This window comes from Lonchura striata, chromosome 1 (assembly GCF_046129695.1).
Source record: "Lonchura striata isolate bLonStr1 chromosome 1, bLonStr1.mat, whole genome shotgun sequence".
Taxonomy (NCBI): domain Eukaryota; kingdom Metazoa; phylum Chordata; class Aves; order Passeriformes; family Estrildidae; genus Lonchura; species Lonchura striata.
The window spans coordinates 141,866,401-141,885,791 of NC_134603.1; the positions used below are offsets into that span (position 1 = coordinate 141,866,401).

The following is a 19,391-nucleotide window of genomic DNA, read 5'->3' on the forward strand; positions in this document are numbered from 1 at the left end:
ATGAATGTCCCTTCCTGCTGTGCATGTCCAGTACTGCAGGGTGACTCACATGGGGTGGGCAGGTGGCTTCTTGGCCTCTTCCCATCCAAAGAGACCCTGATTTGTTGCTGGTCCCAAAAGCTTCACCTTACAGTGGGATTTAGATTCATGTTTGTAAAAAGACCTCATGTTGTGTTTTCCACTTGTAAATCTCACTCCAATTTTCACAATAGCTCACTGGTACCATTGAAAGCCCAAAAGAGAATTAATCCTGAGAAACCATTGTATTTGTTGCTTCAAAGCGCTAATATTCCATTCTAAAAGGTCACTCTATTTGGAGCAAGGTAGGGTGATATTAGTCTTATAATTGCAGACTGGTCCTGCCACAGAGGCTGCAGCCCTTAGCAGAAACAGGCTTTCACATGTATAATGTAGCTTGGCAGATGAACAGTCATCTCGGAGTAGGAGCCCTGCCAAAACTGAGTACAAGAAGTTCATCTTACCATGCAAATACTGCCATTAGGAGAACATCTCTAAGTGTTCCCAAATGCATTGGATGTCTTTTCTCCTCTGCTGTTTGAAGACATGAGTCTGCTAATCTGGCTTTGTTTCTGTAGAGAGCATTTCAACTGAGTTTAACCAAATGTTGAATAAGCATTTCTGTATCAGTGCTAGAACTCCAATGTCTGTCCCCCTCAAAAGGGTGACCTGGCCTGTCAGTCTGGCACTTTTGTGTCTTTGGTTTAGGTGCTGAGGCCATGGGAAAACTTTCAGGGAATATAGTGAGCCATGCAGAGGCTCCATGTCTTGTGGCCTGGTTTTCTCCCTTCCTCCCCACTGCTGTCCTGCCACTCCCTGAAACAGTGAGCACCTGAAATTTTGTGGGGAATTCTGTTAATGAGAAGGTGTCTGGCCTTAGGAAAATCAGGTTTCTGAAATGCAAATCCATTTTTATTCTTAGGTTGACCTGTCACAGAACACTTCAAAATTTTATCTTCTAACAGTTTAGATGGCAAAATATTTACAATCAAAAAAATGTTACTACTTTAGAGACATCTTCATAAGCCATCAGTGCATTAAGCTTAAAAAGATGCAGCATTATCCTAGAGCACACTAGCTCTCAAAAACTTGATTCCTGTTGATTTTTTGCATTCATGTGGTGTCTGTTTGGAAATACCAGAAAAGGTTTAGCAGAAATCATAGGTGTTGCTGGCACAGACTCCTTTCTTGGCTGGACTAGCAGCTTGAGGAGGGTGGGCAAGAGAAGTGATAAAAGATTCTGCAACACAAATCTACCCACTGGGGCCAAATCCAGAAGTCCTTTTTTAGACAGTTCCCTCTTGACATGAGTGTGGATTTAGGAGATGGACACTTGCACATAGAAGCAAAAATTTCCCAGGAGGATTTTTATACTTTTTGTGTTTGAATGAAGACATTCACTCACATCAACACTAAAGTCCTGAGGATGAATGTTTTACTCCAAAGTGTGATATTTGTGTGTGGAATTATTTTCATGCTCAGCTGTTTAAATGTGAGCGCAGTGGGAGTTCAGCCTACGGGAGGGACGTTTAAGGTTAGCCCAGCTACTCAGGTTGTGTAAGAGCAGAAGCAGCACGCGGCAGCATGGCTGCACTGGTTTGTCCGGGCCCCTCTGCGCCTGCACACTCCTCCCTAGGTAGCCCTGGCTCCTACAGGCCATGACCCTGCACATCAAGGGCAACTCAGGTGTCTGCATGATGGCACTGGGCAGGCAGACCTCACAGGGCAAAGGCTTTTCGTTGCAATCCTGTCCCAGTATGACAAGGGTGAAGGAAAAGGCTCGTGTCTGCTCACCTCATGGCCAACAGTGGGATAAATCCAATTAAGAAATCTGATAGAAGAGTGTCCTCAGGGATTTGGGAAAAGGAAAAACAACCTGTGGCATGTCTTGTGAACTGGCAGGAGGGAGGCTGGAAGTGAAGAAGAGTGTTAGTAAGCCATTCCAGTGCTTTAGTGAATAAGGCTGAAACATGAGCTGCAGTTTTGCAGACTGAAGCAAGACAGACTAACCATAGTGATGCAATGCAGCTGTGCTTTCCTGTTTTCTGTTGAATTAATCTGAAACTAAGGATTTGCAATCAAATGAAAAGACCCTGATGACTGTATGGCATAATCACTCCTTCAGCCAGCCTTACACACCCTGCTAGGATGCTTAAAGCATTTGCTGGTCCTTAGTGTTCAGTACAAGGGGGAGCAAATCTTATGTCTCTTTCTTCCTGTCAAAGCACCTGAAAACTGGAACTAATCACTTAGCATTCAGTGTGCTTGTTCCTACCTACCCAAGGCCTTCCCAAATTCTGTCTTCATGCGTTTGATCAGAGTTGTTCCTCAATTATACTGGTAAAAATACAGCATTTGAGTTAGGAATCTAATATGTATCTTTAATGTAGCAAGCTTTATCACCTTCTCTTTTTTTTTAAAAATAAAAACCAGGGAAAAGATGTGTCATTTCCACAACTAGAAATATTGAATATATTTCACAATACATTATTAATAGTGTTTTCTTGATTTTTTTTTTTCCAGATACATATGACCCCACCAAAGTTGAAAAGGTGTGAGATTAATGAAGAGGAGAATAGAGAAATTTTGCTAAACTAAGAATGTTTCACTGATTTTTTTTTCTGGGTGCTTTTTGTTTGATTTTTGTTCTTTAACATTTGGAAATTGTTTCCTTTGTGATGTTCATGGTGTACTGATAATGCCTTTACCACTGCCACTAGGAATTAGCTATTCATGTCCAAAACTGTTGCACAGACCACAGAAAAATGACTTCTACATTGGAACCATCTGGCTTTGTAGTGTTTAAGACAATACCTACAATTGGCAAAGAGTTTTCATCTGAACTTTATTTCAGTCTTTAGCAAGGATAATGAAATGCATCATGTGAGGTGTTACATTGGTGTAAATGTAAACGTGGGAAATTTGTGAAATTATTTTTAAAAGAATGTGAATCTATAAGCTAAACTTCTGAGTATCTACATTCTAAACTTTGTTTAACTTAAGGGGTTTTTGGCCATAAGTAGAAAGTGCTGCTGCACTGTGTGGGGGAAGGAATGTGAAAAAATGGTAGCAAAGACTGATTGTGAAATTCTCTCTGACTTCGAGAGTTTGAATTTACTTGGATTAAATACTTACTTGCCACCTATAAAGAAGAAAAACAAAACCCAAAATCTTCTAAAAGATGGAAGACTTTTGTAGTACAGTGTACAGAATATGTAATTATAGTAGTTGGCAACTATGTTTCAAACCAATGCAAAGTATACCACTGGCTGTTTTGCACTCAGTATTACCTGTTTTTGTTTTGCTGTTTAGAAATTCTTTATATGAAAGAATAGTAGCTGGTTTAAAATAGCCCATTTTAACAAAGTAACTATATTTCTTGTTACAGAATACTATCTATTTTTCTACGTTGTAAACAATTGCTAACAAGTGGCAAGTATAAAGAAGTATTATTATTATTATTATTATATTTTAAGAAGACTTATTCCTCTGAGTGAAGGTGCCCCAAGCAGATTTCACTTGTATATCTTAATGCACACACCATATTGCCACTTACTCAGTAGTGCTACCTTATTTTGCTCTGAAAAAAAGCCATCTATCTATCTATCTATCTATCTATCTAGCATCTATCCATCTATCTACTACAGGGTTAGTTTCTAATTTTTCCCACTCAACCCTTGGATCATTTTTCTTGGACCCACTTTCTGAAACACACCGAGAACTCTCCAGGCTGGTGCTGCTGCCATTCCATCCCAGGGACACTGATTACCCAAAAGTGGGTTTGGATCTTTGTCCCAGTGTTGCCGAGTGGCTCAGATAAAATACCTGCTCACTTTCATGTATTTGTTCCCTTTTACAGATTATGAGTTTGCATTAGGCCAGTGCACAAAAGTAAACAAAACTGGATTCTTCTTCCCTGAAGTCACCAGGTGTTGCTGGGGAGAAGTTCAGGTGTCTTTTTGATGGCATTTAAATACATGGCTTTAAATATATTTTATCTGCACACACAAATGCATGAATTACAGAATTTATAATAAAGCCTATGCATTCTGCCCTTTGATCCTGAATTAGCCTGCTAAGTATCTTTGTCTTAAAAACCTTTATGTCCATTCCTATAAATTTTTTCTAAGTACCTGTGTACTAATATTTTTCTGATGACTTGTTCATGTACTTCACCAGTCTATTCTATTGGCCTTTTCTGGGTTTTAGCATAATTTTATTTTTAAAAATCTTGTAATTTCTTGAAATATTTTTTCCTATGTCTGTAATTTGGAAAGAACGATTGGGAAAAACATTCATCCTGTGTTTTGGCAGCAAGAGTTTCTTGTCTGTAACACATGATTCTGTTACATATGGACTATTTAAAGCTTGCTTGAAAAGAAAATGTGGTGTATAATTTATTTTATTAACTCTTGCACATGCCGTGTAGCAATACTTGTTGACAAACTGTTCCTACCACTCTTAAGATATTCACCTCTCTTCATCACCATCTAGGACATCCAGGGACTTGTAAATAGCTACAAAACATGTTTCTCCCCACTCTGAATACTGCACATAAAAAACAGTTCTGAAAGAACTTCATCAATTCTCATCTTCCCACTAACCAGTGAAGCTGAGATTCATAGCAATTAATTGACAGTTTCAGTTTAACCTTGATTGCAGAAGAACTGTAAATTGTCCCATATAAGCATTCCTATTACCTTCAGTTCTACACAGAGCAAAAGTTTTCTGTGCATTGTATTTTCTTCTGTTAGGAATAGGTTTATTGATTCTGCAATGTGTCTGTTTCATCAGTTATGTCAAGTAATTACTTTTCCAAAGCACATATGCATCAAAGATCTTAAAAAAAACCCAAACAAAAACACCAAAAAAAGAGAAAAAAACCACAAAAAAAAAAAAAAAGAAAAAAAAAGAAAAAAAGACAGAAAAAGGAAAAGAGGCAACAGTATTGCAGAGGGAGTTTTATTGGCCAAAACCAAAAAATTACAACCTAAGAAGTAGGTAAGTTTTGTTTTGTAGTAGTACATGACTGACCAGTGGATGAAGGAGCAGAGTTAGTACTCTTTTAGAAATGGTGTGTTCCTCTAACAACACTGGTAATTTCATTTGATGCTATGATACAGACAACTGAGAAATTCATAGAGTTTTCTGAACAATTTTGCCTCAGTGTTTCTACAATGTTGATGCCATGGGTCAGCTATTGGAATGGACTGGATTGTACCATAGCTGAACTGCCTTTCCAGAAACCTTTTGTCAGTTTGCAGTAAACAGAGAGCCCCTTTTATTACAGACATGGTTAAAAACCAGTAAATGGCGACTGCCTGTCTCAATGGGTACATAAAACTGTCTTGGCAACAGCTGTCACTGGTAATGGCAACAGCAGGAGCTCAGGGCTGAGCGGGTGCAGAGGTGGAGGATGCAGCAGACTGCTTCCAGTCCCTCGTGCAATGCAAGCACAGTGAAAAGTGAGGAACTCTGCCTTTATCCTAGGGGGAAGAGCAGAGCTAGAACCTCAAAAAATACATTTTTGCAACGTGCTGTGTATCTAGCTCGTGCTGCTGCTATGCTGTTGTAGCTGAGGAAGCGGTTGTTGGGGGAAGATACTGGTTTAATGAGCGTTCTCAGAAATTCGTGCAAAAAAACCTCAAACCTGACTGATCCATACGTTTTAAAAAATGTTTAATGGGGATGCTCGGGACCTGGATGGCTAAAGCGGACCTGCCATCTCCTTCCCTTTACCCTGCTGAAATCCAGAAGGCACAGTCACATCCTGAGGGGCTGATACCAGTAACAGCGGCTGGTGGCAGGGAGATAAAAACGAATACGACGTTCCAAGCTCCTATCTCCTATATGAGGAAGAGAAGCCACCCGTGAACTCCGGGGCTACTGAACGGCCCGAGCCCCGCGGACGGGGCAGGACGGCCTCTCCCGGTGCGGTAGGGGGAGCGGGATTGGGATCGGGATGGGGAGCGGGAGTGCGATCGGGACTGGGATGCGGAGCGGGGACAGGGCGGGCTCTGCCCGGGGGCGACTCATCTGGGGAGGGCAGCGCGCTCCCTCCTGCGGTTCCCGAGCGCCAGCAGGAAGTTGCTTTCCCTGAAAAAACGCTGTTTGCGGGTCCCACGCATCCTCCTTCCTAGAGTCGTCTGGAACTGGACAAAGTGCGGTCTGAGCAGAGCTCTTCCGTGTTTGAAATGCCACCACCACCACAGCTAAAGGAGGAGATGTGAAGGCAAAGGAGGGAAATGCCTCTGAATGACTTGAGACCTCCAGTGACAGAAATGCCCGGTGATACAGTACACCTGACCAAGCGTCACTCATCAGACATTAACTCGAGAAGTCTTCCCCAGGCATAAGAAGGGCTGTTGTGTTTCATATCACTGGTTTGTCTTTATTGAAAACACCAGCATCATGTATCAAAACCATCAAGTTTCCTTGACTCAGCTCCTGATGTGGGGAGCAAGTCTTTGTACTGAAACATCCAATGACAGCAGGAAGACAGGAAGGACAGCAGTGCTTAAATTGGTAAAGTCACAAAATGAACCTCTCACCCAGAGAAAATAATCAGTCCTATCAAAGCTTATTTAAGGATAAATACTGGAATTTTGCAAAGTATTTCTGTTTAGTATCACAAATCAATATAAATATCTAGAGTCAACATTCTGTTGCCTTTGCCACATGGATAGCCAGCTGAAGGTTAGTTTTATAGTGCTTGACCTTCTCTTTGGGTTAAAATGTTGATATGTTCTTCACTGCCTCTTTTCAAAAGGAAAAGAAAAACAGTGGAGTGATTGGTAGAAATGCAGAAATCAAATGTTCTTGCATTTTAAATGATAAAACTTCTTGCAATTGCTAAGTGGGCCCTTTTGTCCAACTTCAAAATCGTACAGGCAAGTATATGTGAGAAATGAATCTTTACTTGGCAGGAGCCTTCAGCTCAAAGAAGATAGACAAAACAGTGCTAAAAAGAATGGAGAGAACTGACAGCTTGTTAGACTTTTGAATGTTTTGTGTGAAGCTGTCCTTTTGGAAGACATTGGTTTTTTTCTTGGTTGAGGATCAAACAATTCTCTAATTTTCCTCCACTGGCAATAAGCCACAGTGCTGGAGCCCTAATTTACTGGAGTGGGTTTTAATTACAAGTGGAGTCTACAAAATTTAGACTTCTATTCTTCTACATAATCCAAATAAAGGTTCAAGCTGAAGATTTCATGAAATTATGAATATATTACTGAATTAATTAGAAAAATTGAAAAATTGTGATTTCTTATTCAAATTTGCATGAAAATGTTCACTGTCCCTTCCCTGTGGACTAAATGAAACCTGTTTACCGTCAATTATATTTTCAAAGAAAAAAAATGTTTCAAACAAAGAAAAAGGGAAATCCTGATATCAATAGCAAAGCCTAAACCACAGTGCTACCTCCCACCCATGCTGAAAAATATGTTTGCAATATGGCATGCAGAGCTGCACAGCAGGGAGAGGGTGAAGGGAACTTAAATCAGAATTGACCGACACATGGCTGAGATTAGAAATAGAAATGAAATTTCCCAGCCAAGAGAAACCACAATAACATACATATTATAAAATGAAGGAGGAACTTTCTACCCCTAACAGCCACAATCTCAGCTTTCTTTAGAGCTCTGGATCAGCAGAGAAAATAATCAGAACCATTCTGAAAGCCATTCCTGACCTGGAAGGGAAACAAGGAGATATATGTGCTAGATAGTTAATCACTATCCATGTGTCTTTGTCCTTATACAATACAGATAATTCTCCACACTGGCTTTTAAGGTACTGTAGCCTTTCTCCAAAACAAATACTTTGTCATTTCCTTAGTTTTCTTCTCTCACTAGTCCACAGGCAGATTTAGTGGGATAAAAATAGAGGAAATAGGCATAAGCAATTATAATACTATTTATATGATACCAGAAGATGAACATGTTTTAAGAATTTTCTTTGTATTTTTTTCTGCACAATGCAAATCCTGTTTCTGCGCTTAAAAGTAAACCAGAGGGGTGCTTTTATTCAAGATGAGACATATTCCAAATAAAGATTTTGCATGAGTACACTACTCAGTGATGTTGTTGATGTAGTTATGAGGCAAAATGGAGCATGTGCTCTGATGTTTGCACTGCCTTCAAGAAATATAAATGTATTGGTGAAGTGTTAAAAGGCTGCAGTATTCTCCAGGAGTCTGCTACTTCCAAACCTGGTGTCTATAGAATGAGATTTTTTTTTTCTTTTAAAGAATTTCTTTCCATATCCACACTGTCTCAGACCAGCAGATGCATTAATTTCCAGGTTGTGTTCTGTTTGTTTGCTACCTGTAGGGTGTGTTCTGCCTCTCAAGGGCAGATTCCTCATTTACTGCCTGGCAACCAGCCATGTGCTCCAGCCAAACCTACGCCATCAGAACATTTTCCACTCCATGTCAGTGTTTTCCCCTCCCTTTCCAAAAGTTGATATGGCACTGGGATAGTTTACTTTGGCTGTGTTGCAGTAAAGAATGGCATGTTCTGTATCTGTGCTGATAGGACTTCAATAGAGCTAAGTTATCAAGTTAATACAATTTTTTTTTTCCCTAGGCAAAACTGTAGGTTGCTCATGGCTAGAACATGCAGCTCTGTCTTTTGTGACTGGTTCACAAGCAGGTTAGACTTACTGTCACACTCACATGTATTGCTGTGTAGAAGCAGTGGATTCATCCCAGTACCTCTCACATGTCACCAACAAACCTGTGGAACAAAAGACCCAATAGATCTGGGGAGGCTGAAGATAGAAATAATTTTGGCAGTTTTGCTCTCCTCTTCATCATCCAGCCAACCTGATCTCACTATACTCTCTTCTTCCCCACCTGCTTGAACAATAAAAGTCTCTAGTCCAGCATAATCCCACCTTCCATCCAATTTGAGTCTAGAAACCAATTTTCCTACATTTTTTTCCACTGGTAGGAGAATGCTTGCAGCTCTTTTCATTTGCTGATTTACAGGAGGTTTTGTCTCTACTCTTTACTTTAGTTTTGACCCCTGAATCAATATAAGCATGTTGTTCATTACTTTTTGCAGATGTACATAATAGAATGGGCCCATTTGCTATTAGCTACAAAAGGCAGAAGTCCTCAGGGTCCAAACTTTCCTGTTACATTGAGACCCAACATTTCGAAGAAAGGGGCTGGCCATATGTTGGGGAACCCACACTCAGCTTCTTAGGAAAGGTGAAAGCATTGGAGCTTTCTGCACTTGCTACCACCCACCCTCTCTGCTGTATCAAGGCTGATGCCAGCCCCTCCAGCAGGTCGACATCTCTCACTTTTGCTCTTGGATGTCACCTAGCCAGCACTCTCATGCCATGCTCCAGGGGACACATGTTCTGCTTGCTGCTACCAGACAGGGTCTGGGGCTGGACAGCACAGTCTGTACCCCTGCCAAACAAATCTGTTGGCGCTCAGGCCCACCCTGCCTGCAAAGCACATCAGTGGGAAAGTGTAGTGATAGCTAAGGGTGAGCAGAGGCTGCTCAGCTCTCACTCAGAAGTTTCCTTGCTAAGTCAATCAAAAACCCTCCCAGATGCACGGCTTCCCTGCTTCCCTTCACCCCCTCTCCAGCACTAACTGGGAGAGCCACAAGCTCACTCGCCCTTTGCCACTCTAGCCCACACATGCCTGACCCTTGATAATTGGGTAAGACCCTCAGCTCTTATCTTACTCTACACACACCTCATCTTCTTTATCTCTCCCACTGACCTCTCACAGCCCCTTTGTTTGACCTTTCTGGGCAACAATGCTTTGTTACCACATTCAGTTAAAGCTATTTTATCTCTCAAAATCGTCCCTTACTTGGGGGAAAGAAAAACAGGCCAGGGAATCCCTTTGCATCATTTATGCAGTGAGGTGCTAGCACCGGCCTGCAGAAGTGTGATACCTCAGGAGATGATGCAGAAAGGAAGGAAGCCAACTCCTTCCTTTTATCCCTTAAAAGATCACTTATTGTAACAATAATTAAGATCAAGGCAAATTCCTGGGAAAAAAATAAAAGAAAAATACCCTAAAATCTCTTTGAGGTGCTCTACTATGCTCTGTAGCAGTGTATTTACAGGCCAGCTGTATGTAGCTCACTTTGTCATTGACAGCCAGTCCCTGGGAAGGGGTGGGCAGATGTTACCTTAACCAGGGAGCTTCAGCTTCTCCTCTTAACCCTTCCCTACATGATTTAATCTGCAGTGTATTCAGACTTCCCTTCCATGTACTGCCCCAGGTACAGCCTTTAGCCTTTCAGCAAAGTCAACAACACCAGTACCCTGAAACCCACAGAGCCATGCGCGTGGTGACCTGGCCAGCTCATGTAATTTGAAGTGGCAGGGGGTTATGACATTTTTTGGGCAGGAAAGCTTGTCATTTGTCCCATTTTCTCATTATTATTGTAGCATAATGTTTAGAGTATAAAGGAAGTCCTCTGCTCTCCCAGTGGTGGGTCACACTATAAATACCCCAGATGGCACAGGACAAGGAGGGCTGTAAAACTCAGGATGTGGGTCACAGGATGGCTGTCTGCTTGCTGTCTGAGGGAACACGATAATAAACTCTTCCAAAGAGCTCTGATAACACCACATGAAAGGAGCACAAACACTGTGGAGGGGATCTTCGGCTGCTGTAAAATGTCACTGCTCTCTTCAGTTCATGATATGCTGCTTTTCTTATTTCCTTCCCTTCTCAGCCTCCTCCTGAGTGCCTGGGGTTGAAAAGTATCCACAAACCAATTTTTGCCTTCTGCATTACTTTCCAGCTCCTTTTCTCTCTCAGAGCAGACACACCTCCATGTTCCTGCAACATCATCCTTAACCTACGCAGCTCTCATACAATTCTGACACTTCAGCCAAGTGCCCTGAAGGATATCAGCACCATGCCAAAAATACAGAGACCTTTTCCCTGCCCCCAAGGGTCACAGGCACAACAGGGAGGAGATTCAGAACAGTCAAACAGAGGCCACCAGGTTCCTGGGACAGATTTTAAAAAGAAACATTCCTTATATAAAAATCATCCTTTATTCTCCTGGAGAAATTAAAAACAAAATTCAGGGATTTTGTCAACTCATGCAATAAGAGGATGTTCATTGAGAACATTGTGCCTATTACTGCAGTTTTATTATCAAAACATTATTGGCTATGTTTTCAATGTTTTAATAATCCTTGGATAATGTATTTGCTAAGATTTGAAAGAGTATTTGGGAGTAGTTGGAATAACAAGGCAATGGAGGATTGATTTCAAACCTTCAGAAATGGTCTTTGCAAATCCCCTTTTGCCCCCACCCCAAAAGCCCACCCTCAACCTTTCAAACCACCAAATCCTGGTGTGGACAAAGCTCTATGGAGTGTCTATTCCAGACTGATAAATGCTGGGGACTGAATTTATATCTGTACAGTTTTGTTAATGGCTTAGAAATTACACTGCTTTAGCTATGCAAGTGAAGCAGTATAGTTTTGTAATGTAAGTCCACATTTCACCTCGACAGAGTTGAAAGGTGCAACTCATGGCTCCTGAGGCAAAGCAGATTTATTTATTTTTTATTCTCCTTCCCCCTGAGATAGGAACTGCCCTCTGCTGCTGAATCAGCAGGATGTGCCCCGTGACACTGACTTTAGCTGTGTGGAAAGCTGTTAATGGGTCTGAAATCCATCCCTTAGCCCACCCTCTCACACAGCGGGCACGGGAGAGGCAGGGAGCCGAGCAAACAGCATGGGAGAGGGAAGCGGAGACCCCTGATACACACAGCTGCTATCTGTGATAAGCTGCATCCTGTGCCACGCTGCAGCAGGGAAGGCGCTTGAACTCCAAGACCCTTCCTCAGTTCAATCCCTATCTGACAAACACACAGCAGGCAGCTGCAGGAAAAAAAGCAAAGTTCAACCCATCCCAAATGACTCAGTTTCTAAGATTTCTGACCAATTTCCTAAAACTCTGCCCTGAGGGTTTTTTTAGGCAGTGTCAGTAAATTTGAACGATATAAATAACTGAAGGAGTTCGTAATAGCTGTGGGGTGGTGATGCAAAGAGATAGAGCTGAGATGGGGGTGAAATCACCTCAATTATGTGAGGGAGGGCAGTGAAAAACCAGGCTGCTTTCAGGAGAGCGTCTTGTTTGAACGGCTGCAGCGAGCTCGGGTCTCCCAGCAGCCGCAGCCCAGCCGAGCGTGGCTGTGGCTGTTGGCTCGCGTGTGCCCCAGCACTGAGCACGGCCCCTCTCACACTGCGTGCCGCCGTGCTCCTCAGCAGAAATCGCTGGGAAGGCAGCAGCAGATCTTCTCCACGTCCTCCTCAGGGACCCTCCTCACGTTAGCAGAGACAAAAGTCACGGCTATGATGTGTGTCTGCCTTAACTTCATGTCGCTATGTGACGCGCCGCTGTCCCGCCCCCTCCTCAGGTGCGTCCCGACCCCAAGCCTTGTACAGCCCGCGGGGACTGCCCGTGCTCCCCACGGCCGGCGGTGCCGTCCGGGAGGCCGCTCCCGTGGCGGGAAGGCTGCCACCGCACCTGGCTACCTGTTTGTTTCTTTTCCGCAAAAGATTGTTCCTCAGTGAGAACTCATCTCGCTGCTGTTTTGCCCATATCGGTGCTCTCGTCTGAGGCAGAAGGCGAGCGGCGCGCCCGCCTCAGCCCGGCCGCGGGCCCGGCGCAGCAGCGCCACCTGCGGGCCGGGAATGGCGCCGGGGGCGCTGCCGCGGCCGCGGGGAGCGGCGGGGAGAGGCCGCGCCCGGCCCGCACCCAAACACTCACCCGCACCCGCACCCGCACCCTCACCCGCACCCTCACCCTCACCCGCACCCTCACCAGCACCCTCACCCTCACCCTCACCCTCACCCTCACCCGCACCCTCACCAGCACCCTCACCCGCACCCTCACCCTCACCAGCACCCTCACCCTCACCCGCCCCCACACCCCCCCCCTTACCCTCACCCTCACCCTCACCCTCAACCTCACCCTCACCCGCACCAGCACCCTTATCCTCACCCTCACCCTCACCCTCATCCGCACCAGCACCCTTATCCTCACCCTCACCCTCACCCGCACCCTCACCCTCACCCTCACCAGCACCCTCACCCTCACCTGCACACTCACCCTCACCTGCACACTCACCCTCACCCGCACCAGCACCCTTATCCTCACCCTCACCCTCACCCTCACCCTCACCCACACCCCCCCCTTACCCTCACCCTCACCCTCACCCTCACCCTCACCCTCACCCTCACCCTCACCCCCACCCTCAACCTCACCCTCACCCGCACCCTCACCCTCACCAGCACCCACACCCTCACCAGCACCCTCACCCTCACCCTCACCCTCACCCGCACCCTCACCCTCACCCTCACCCTCACCCGCACCTGCACACTCACCCTCACCCGCACCCGCACCCGCACCCTCACCCTCACCCTCACCCTCACCCTCACCCGCACCCGCACCCTCACCCACACCCCCCCCCGCACCCTCACCCTCACCCTCACCAGCACCCTCACCCTCACCCGCACCCTTATCCTCACCCTCACCCCCACCGTCACCCTCACCGCGGGACACGGGCTGCGGCACAGCGGGCCTGAAACAGGCTGAGGCAGGAAAGCCTAGCATGCAGAGATAGGCTGGGAAGAGCGGCAGGCAGGCAGGATAGGTAGGACTTGTTGGGTCCAAGCCCTGTTGAGCTGGAGCCTGGACAAGGGGCAGAAAAAGCTGATGAGAGGTGAGGGTAGAGGGAGGCCAGGTATATAAAGTGTGTTGGCTTGTTGGTCTAGCTGTGACTGTTAGAAGCATCGTTTGGCAGACCTGGATAGGGACAAAAAATTCAGATAACCTTTCAATAGAGCTCACACTTCCTTGGATTTACCTGTGAGGCATATGTCATAGAATCATAGAATACCCTGAGTTGTAAGGGACCTACAAGTATCACTGAAGTATGCTGGCCTTGCACAAAAGCACCCCAAGAATTACACCAGGTACCAATTATGCCTGTGCTGGACCACTTCCATTTTAACTCTCCTTAGGAGAGGGATGCCTGGATGATGTACCTGACTGCAGCAGCTCCGGTCAGATCTGCAGAGGCACCCATTATAGCACCTGGTGTGCTGCTTCTGGGTGGCCAGTCCATCTACTGCCATCAACCAGATTATCCTTTCAGCACCCCTGAGACACGTGAGTCTGCTTCAGCAGATTCCCCAAAGGCAGGGGGACCTGCAACGTCACTGTAAGAGGATTTTCCAGGATTAGGAAGTGATCACAACATGAATGAAATTACTCAGCAATGTCACCACATTCACCAGCTACCACTGACCTTTGAAAACTTCCATGTCTACTTCACTGACCTGTGCTCTTGGTTCTGAACAAAACACCTCTGATCTCAGCCAAAAAAACATCACCAACATTTGACTTTTTAGCAAACCCCTTAAGAGCCTCCTACTTGCCAGCCCTCCCATAGCCATCCCTCTCTGCCCTTGTGTCATACCTGGCTTGATCTCATTTAGAGTTTGCACTCTGGCCAAAACCCTGTGTTTTTAATTCCTTCCTCTTTTTAAACTGTAATGCCAGTAATCAGTTTTCAGTCTACATTAACTAATAGCCTATACAGACACACTTTATACTAGTCCTACTGAATATCGATTTTTTTAATACAACATAGGGTTCTTTTAGAAAGAAAGACAGAGACATCCCCTGAAACTTTAATAGAAAGGAATAAAAGTCAATGCATGGCAGACACACTCTGTCTGGTACAAACCCAAATTATGAGGTTGGACATAGATACTTCAGGCTATTGGACTCTTCTGGCAAGGGAGAATCTTTGACTTTTAATGAATATTTCAAAAGACATGGGGTTTATTCCAATGATGGTTTTCATGGAAGCAGAGCAATAAGATACTGTTTTCAAAATTGCTTCAAGCACAGTTTCTTTCCACTTGCCAAACCCTAGCATCCAGAGCTCTGCAGCTCTTTTCATGCTAAACTTCCTATATTCCAGTCACAAGCATATAACTCATAATCCCGTTTATCTTTGATACCACAGCTGAATTGCCCCATCCCAATCCTGTGGTTTCAGACCCAGCAAATTTGACATTCACACTTGTACAGAAAATAGCTTGAGGGCTAAAAAGTCTGTGGAGGTTGGCTTTGTTCTTCATTGCTGATTGGGTGGAGAAGGCTGAAGAATAACTGGGAAGGGATTAGGCACGTTAGCTTCATGCTGGATGAGGAAAGCTGTGTCTTGGCATTTTTTTCATGGGGAACTCTGTTCCAGGATGACTGGGATCACCCACTGAATAGAATAATTAATTGTTCAGCTGCTCATTAACCTCACCCATCACTTACACATTTTGTGTTGAAGCTTGAAAGAGCTGTTGCCAAATCAACACCATTTTTTCCTTAAATCCATCTCAATTCCAAGTCTAACTTAGATTTTCTCCAACCTTTGAACTCAGTGAACCTCAGTTATGGGGACAGGAACATTTATATTGAAACATGTCACAACATGAGCTGGGAGAAAGAAAAATAAATGTTTAAAGAGTGCAGTAGCATGGGGGTAATTTTTCACCCTTGATTTTGATGTAAGCACATTTGGTGAACATTACAATGGGGTTTGTGTGCTTCCTATCTTATAAATGGTGAAGCATTTTGAGATCTGAAAGTAGGAAAATATTGTACTGGCACTACATATTCATGACTGTGTTCTCTGTTGTATGCCATCTGTTTTTCTTAAAATGTTTGTTTTTCCAGCTGTCTAACCATCCTCTCTTTCCTGGGAGATGAGCAAATGCTTTGCTCCACCTCCTTCTCTGTAGTGACAGAAAAGGCAGGCAGTGCCATCACATTGTCTGCAGTGTGTCAGCCTTGGCTTGTTACACAGTCCTTGGAATTCACACAGCAAGTCACACAGCATGGCATAAATTTTTATACCTATGCTGATCCCTTTGGAGTTACAGACTAAGGAGATGAAGGGCAAGTAAGCAGATATACCTGGGTGGCAACTGCACTTATTTTATCTCCCCTTCTCCTGTCAGCTGCTAATATTGCCTTTGATAAGGTAGGATATTCATATGAAAGATATTGAAGAGGGAGAAATCCACAGTCATGATAGCAGGGAAAAACAAAACAAAACAAAACAAACAAACAAACAAACAAGCAGAAAAAGGTACAAGTTCTGCAAAAAGAAGCTACCCCTGTTTCAAATGAGTAATGTGTCAGTCTCTCCAGGTCTCCAGAGGCATTTATCTGACTTTTTTTTTACTGAACTGACCAAAATCAGAGCACAGTCTGTCCTAGAGGGAAATGCCTGCCAGACACAACCTTCAAATAAATATTTCTCAAATTAAGTAATTTTTTTACAAGAAAAACACAAAATCCAGCCTGATAGAAATCTGCATGTGATGGAAAGAGCTAAGCAGCCCCCTTCTGCTTGGAGCCAGGAAGGGGTGAACTCTCTTCAGGGACAACTACTGCTTCCTCAGGCACATCTTCCTGCTCCCATGTGCTAAAGGCCAGGTCTGAGTCCAGCAGCTGCAGGTCTGACCCTCTGGCCAGTTCCCAGCACCTGCAGGCTGCTTCCTGCAGAGCCACGCCAGCTGCTTTCTCAGGTCTCTAAAGGGCATGGATTTTTCTTACACCGTTTTTCTCCACAGATTTATTTGCATAAAATGAGTGTTCTTCAAACTCAGATTCTTTCTTTTTCTTTTTAAAATCAAAAGCCTAGTGCCCTTTACTGCAGCTGTGTGTGCTGCTTAGCATGTAAGCCAGTTTAAAAATCTACACAAACCAGTTTTGAGGGGCTCTTTTTCCTGCAGTGCAAGAGGCTTTAGGCAAAACATGTATCAGTGAAAAGTAAATTCAAAAGAATAGACATGAGGATAAAGCCAAAAACCTGAAATATAATTTGGGATGATAAATATTCAAGCATATCTTACATTAGGTATCTAAATCAGAACCTTTTTGGAGTTTCTGTTTCAGTTCCCACATTTTAGCCTTCAGAAAAATAGGTAAAGAGAGGTGACACTCATACAGGTAGTGTCAAAGTAATGCTTTTCCTTTCTCTTCTAGACAGGGCTTTCTACAAATGAACAATAACATCTTAAAGAAGTTATCTGTAGGAAGAAAGAAGGTGATTTATATGAGTATTTGTTTTCACCTTAATCTAATAAGTGGCCAGTTATGGTCTGTGAATTAGTTCTACATATTGTTAGTGTAGAACAGAAATCTAGCAATTCAGTCTGAAGAGACTTGCTACTCACATTAAGCCAGAGACTCTATCACTTTTTGGCTGTGGGTTTAGTTCAGTACAACTCTTGGTGTCAGTCTAATCTCAGTGAATGTCTAGAGGAAGATGTAGAGCATTCCCTGCAGTCCTACATCTGTAAAATACACCAGTCCTTAGCTTATTAGCTTTGAGCCCTATATGGATAAATGCTTTTAAGTCTTACATAAAGTTCTATTTTGAAGAAATAGCAAGTCTACTCATTATTTGGGCTGAAGAATTTTCTCTTTTATAAATCCTTAGTCTTTCTGTTTGTGATTTTGACAGTCTTTTTAAAATGTTCCATGGCATCCAGCTTAAGTTACTTTCAAGATCCAAGTTAAGGATCAAAAAATGCTGGTTTTTTCATGCCCTGAAATTCTTGAATGGTCATTCTTGTATGGGTGATGGAATGATTGACAGATCTTCCATTCTTTGGAAAAGGCTTGCAATGTAGCAAAAAAATTTGCTATAATGCAGGACATGGAGAAAAAGAACAGCCTTTGAAAGACAGGGCAATTTTCAAGGTATATTTAGACTGTGATTTTAGAACCTTACAGAGTCCATCTTAGCACCAACAGAAGGGAAGCACATATTGCAGCCAGGAAGGACAGGGATATAAAGGAGAGTAGTGCCTCAAAAGGATGGACTGTCCCTGTCCATCAGTCCCAGGTGATGCAGGGTACTTCATTCAAGCAGTGTTTGAAGTGGTAGGTGGTACCACTGAAAGGCAGGGTTAGCTGTACTTTGGGCAGGTGAGGTGTCAGGCTTAAAAATCAGGGAAGACACACATCAAACAGAAAAATCAATTTTCTGGCAAGATCCAGTTGTCATGATTTATATTGGTGAGTACAGATGGGATCTTCATTCATGGGCATGCTAATTGCACAGACCATGTGTTTTCTGTGGAGGAGAGGGATGACTCCCACAGAAGGATAACAGGGTTCTGTCATTCAAAATTCTGAAATTGAGCATAATGACCTTATTTCTGGTATTGCCTGGCTTTTGAATCCTTATCTTGGCAACCTTTGGATTGTTCATTTAATCAAAGTTCTGTGTGCCGTAATATGACTCTGACAGGCTGGAATGCTAATTATTAGGCAGGTTTCTTAATCTCTTCCTAGTTTTACTGTTCCACACAGAAAAAGCCCAGCCTTGAAATTGGGTTTTGAAATATGATTGACCTAAAACTAAAGTTTTCAGTCATCGGATCCCTGGAACAACTGCTGTGGAGTTTGTCCAAAGTAATTGCTTGTTGCCAGTCAGCTTGCATTTGAAATTCAGGTTCTTCCCCTCTGCTACATGGTTCTTGGTTTGCAAATGAAAAACATGGATTTGAAACATCAAGGCTGATTTTCCTGGTGTTCTGTTGCTGATGGCTTGCCAGCAGGATTTAATAGATTTACCTGAATGTTACCATGTGATTAGAACAGAATAAACTTTTTGGAATAAAGATAATATTTGGACAGTTTACCTTTATTTTCTTTGTGAATTGACCACAATCAAGTTACAACTATTTACAATATTTTTACTTAATCAAAATTACTGAGTGGATAATTCCTTGGTCAAAAGCAATTTAAGTGCAACTTATATCTAAAATGCACTATTTAGGCACTAAATGAGTTGAATTAATTAATAACTCATAAGGGTGGTTTTGCACCTTGTTCTCCCACTGGGCAAGTAAAATCTAGGTTCAGGTTTGTGCAAGATTACTTCCACTGCACAGGTCCAATCTTTCCTTTTTCTGTGAATGCTTCCAATTGTTCCTCAAAAATCAACTGCTTGGCATAAACAATAGATGTCAAATTCAATGTGCACTTGGACATCTGCAGGGCCTCTGGAAAACAGCTCCTGATTCCTGGACAAGTATGATCAATTTAAAGGCAGTAAATGCTTCACTTCACACTTCCTTTTTATTAAAAAACCAACTAACTTTCTTGGCCTATATGATATCCCTAAATAAAGATGTGAAAGAAAGTTTCCAGAAAATCATTTGTACATACAAGATCTGGCCAGGGAAATTGCTTGGTTGTATACAGGACACCTTCTGGAGGAGCTGTGTGTCACATGTAGGTCACTGCAGCATATCAGCTCTGCAAGAGCAAAATACTTATA

General features: G+C 43.3%; 1 protein-coding gene across 1 annotated transcript in view; it reads left to right on the forward strand.

Annotated features, from left to right (window-relative positions):
- Nucleotides 1–4,402, forward strand: part of JCAD (junctional cadherin 5 associated) — a 60,067-nt gene extending 55,665 nt beyond the window's left edge. Inside the window, exon 4 of the mRNA XM_021543018.2 lies at nt 2,542–4,402. Coding sequence (XP_021398693.2) covers nt 2,542–2,576 — 35 coding nt within the window. The 3' untranslated portion in view covers nt 2,577–4,402. The remainder of the gene's footprint in view (nt 1–2,541) is intronic.
- The last annotated feature ends 14,989 nt before the right edge of the window (nt 4,403–19,391 follow it).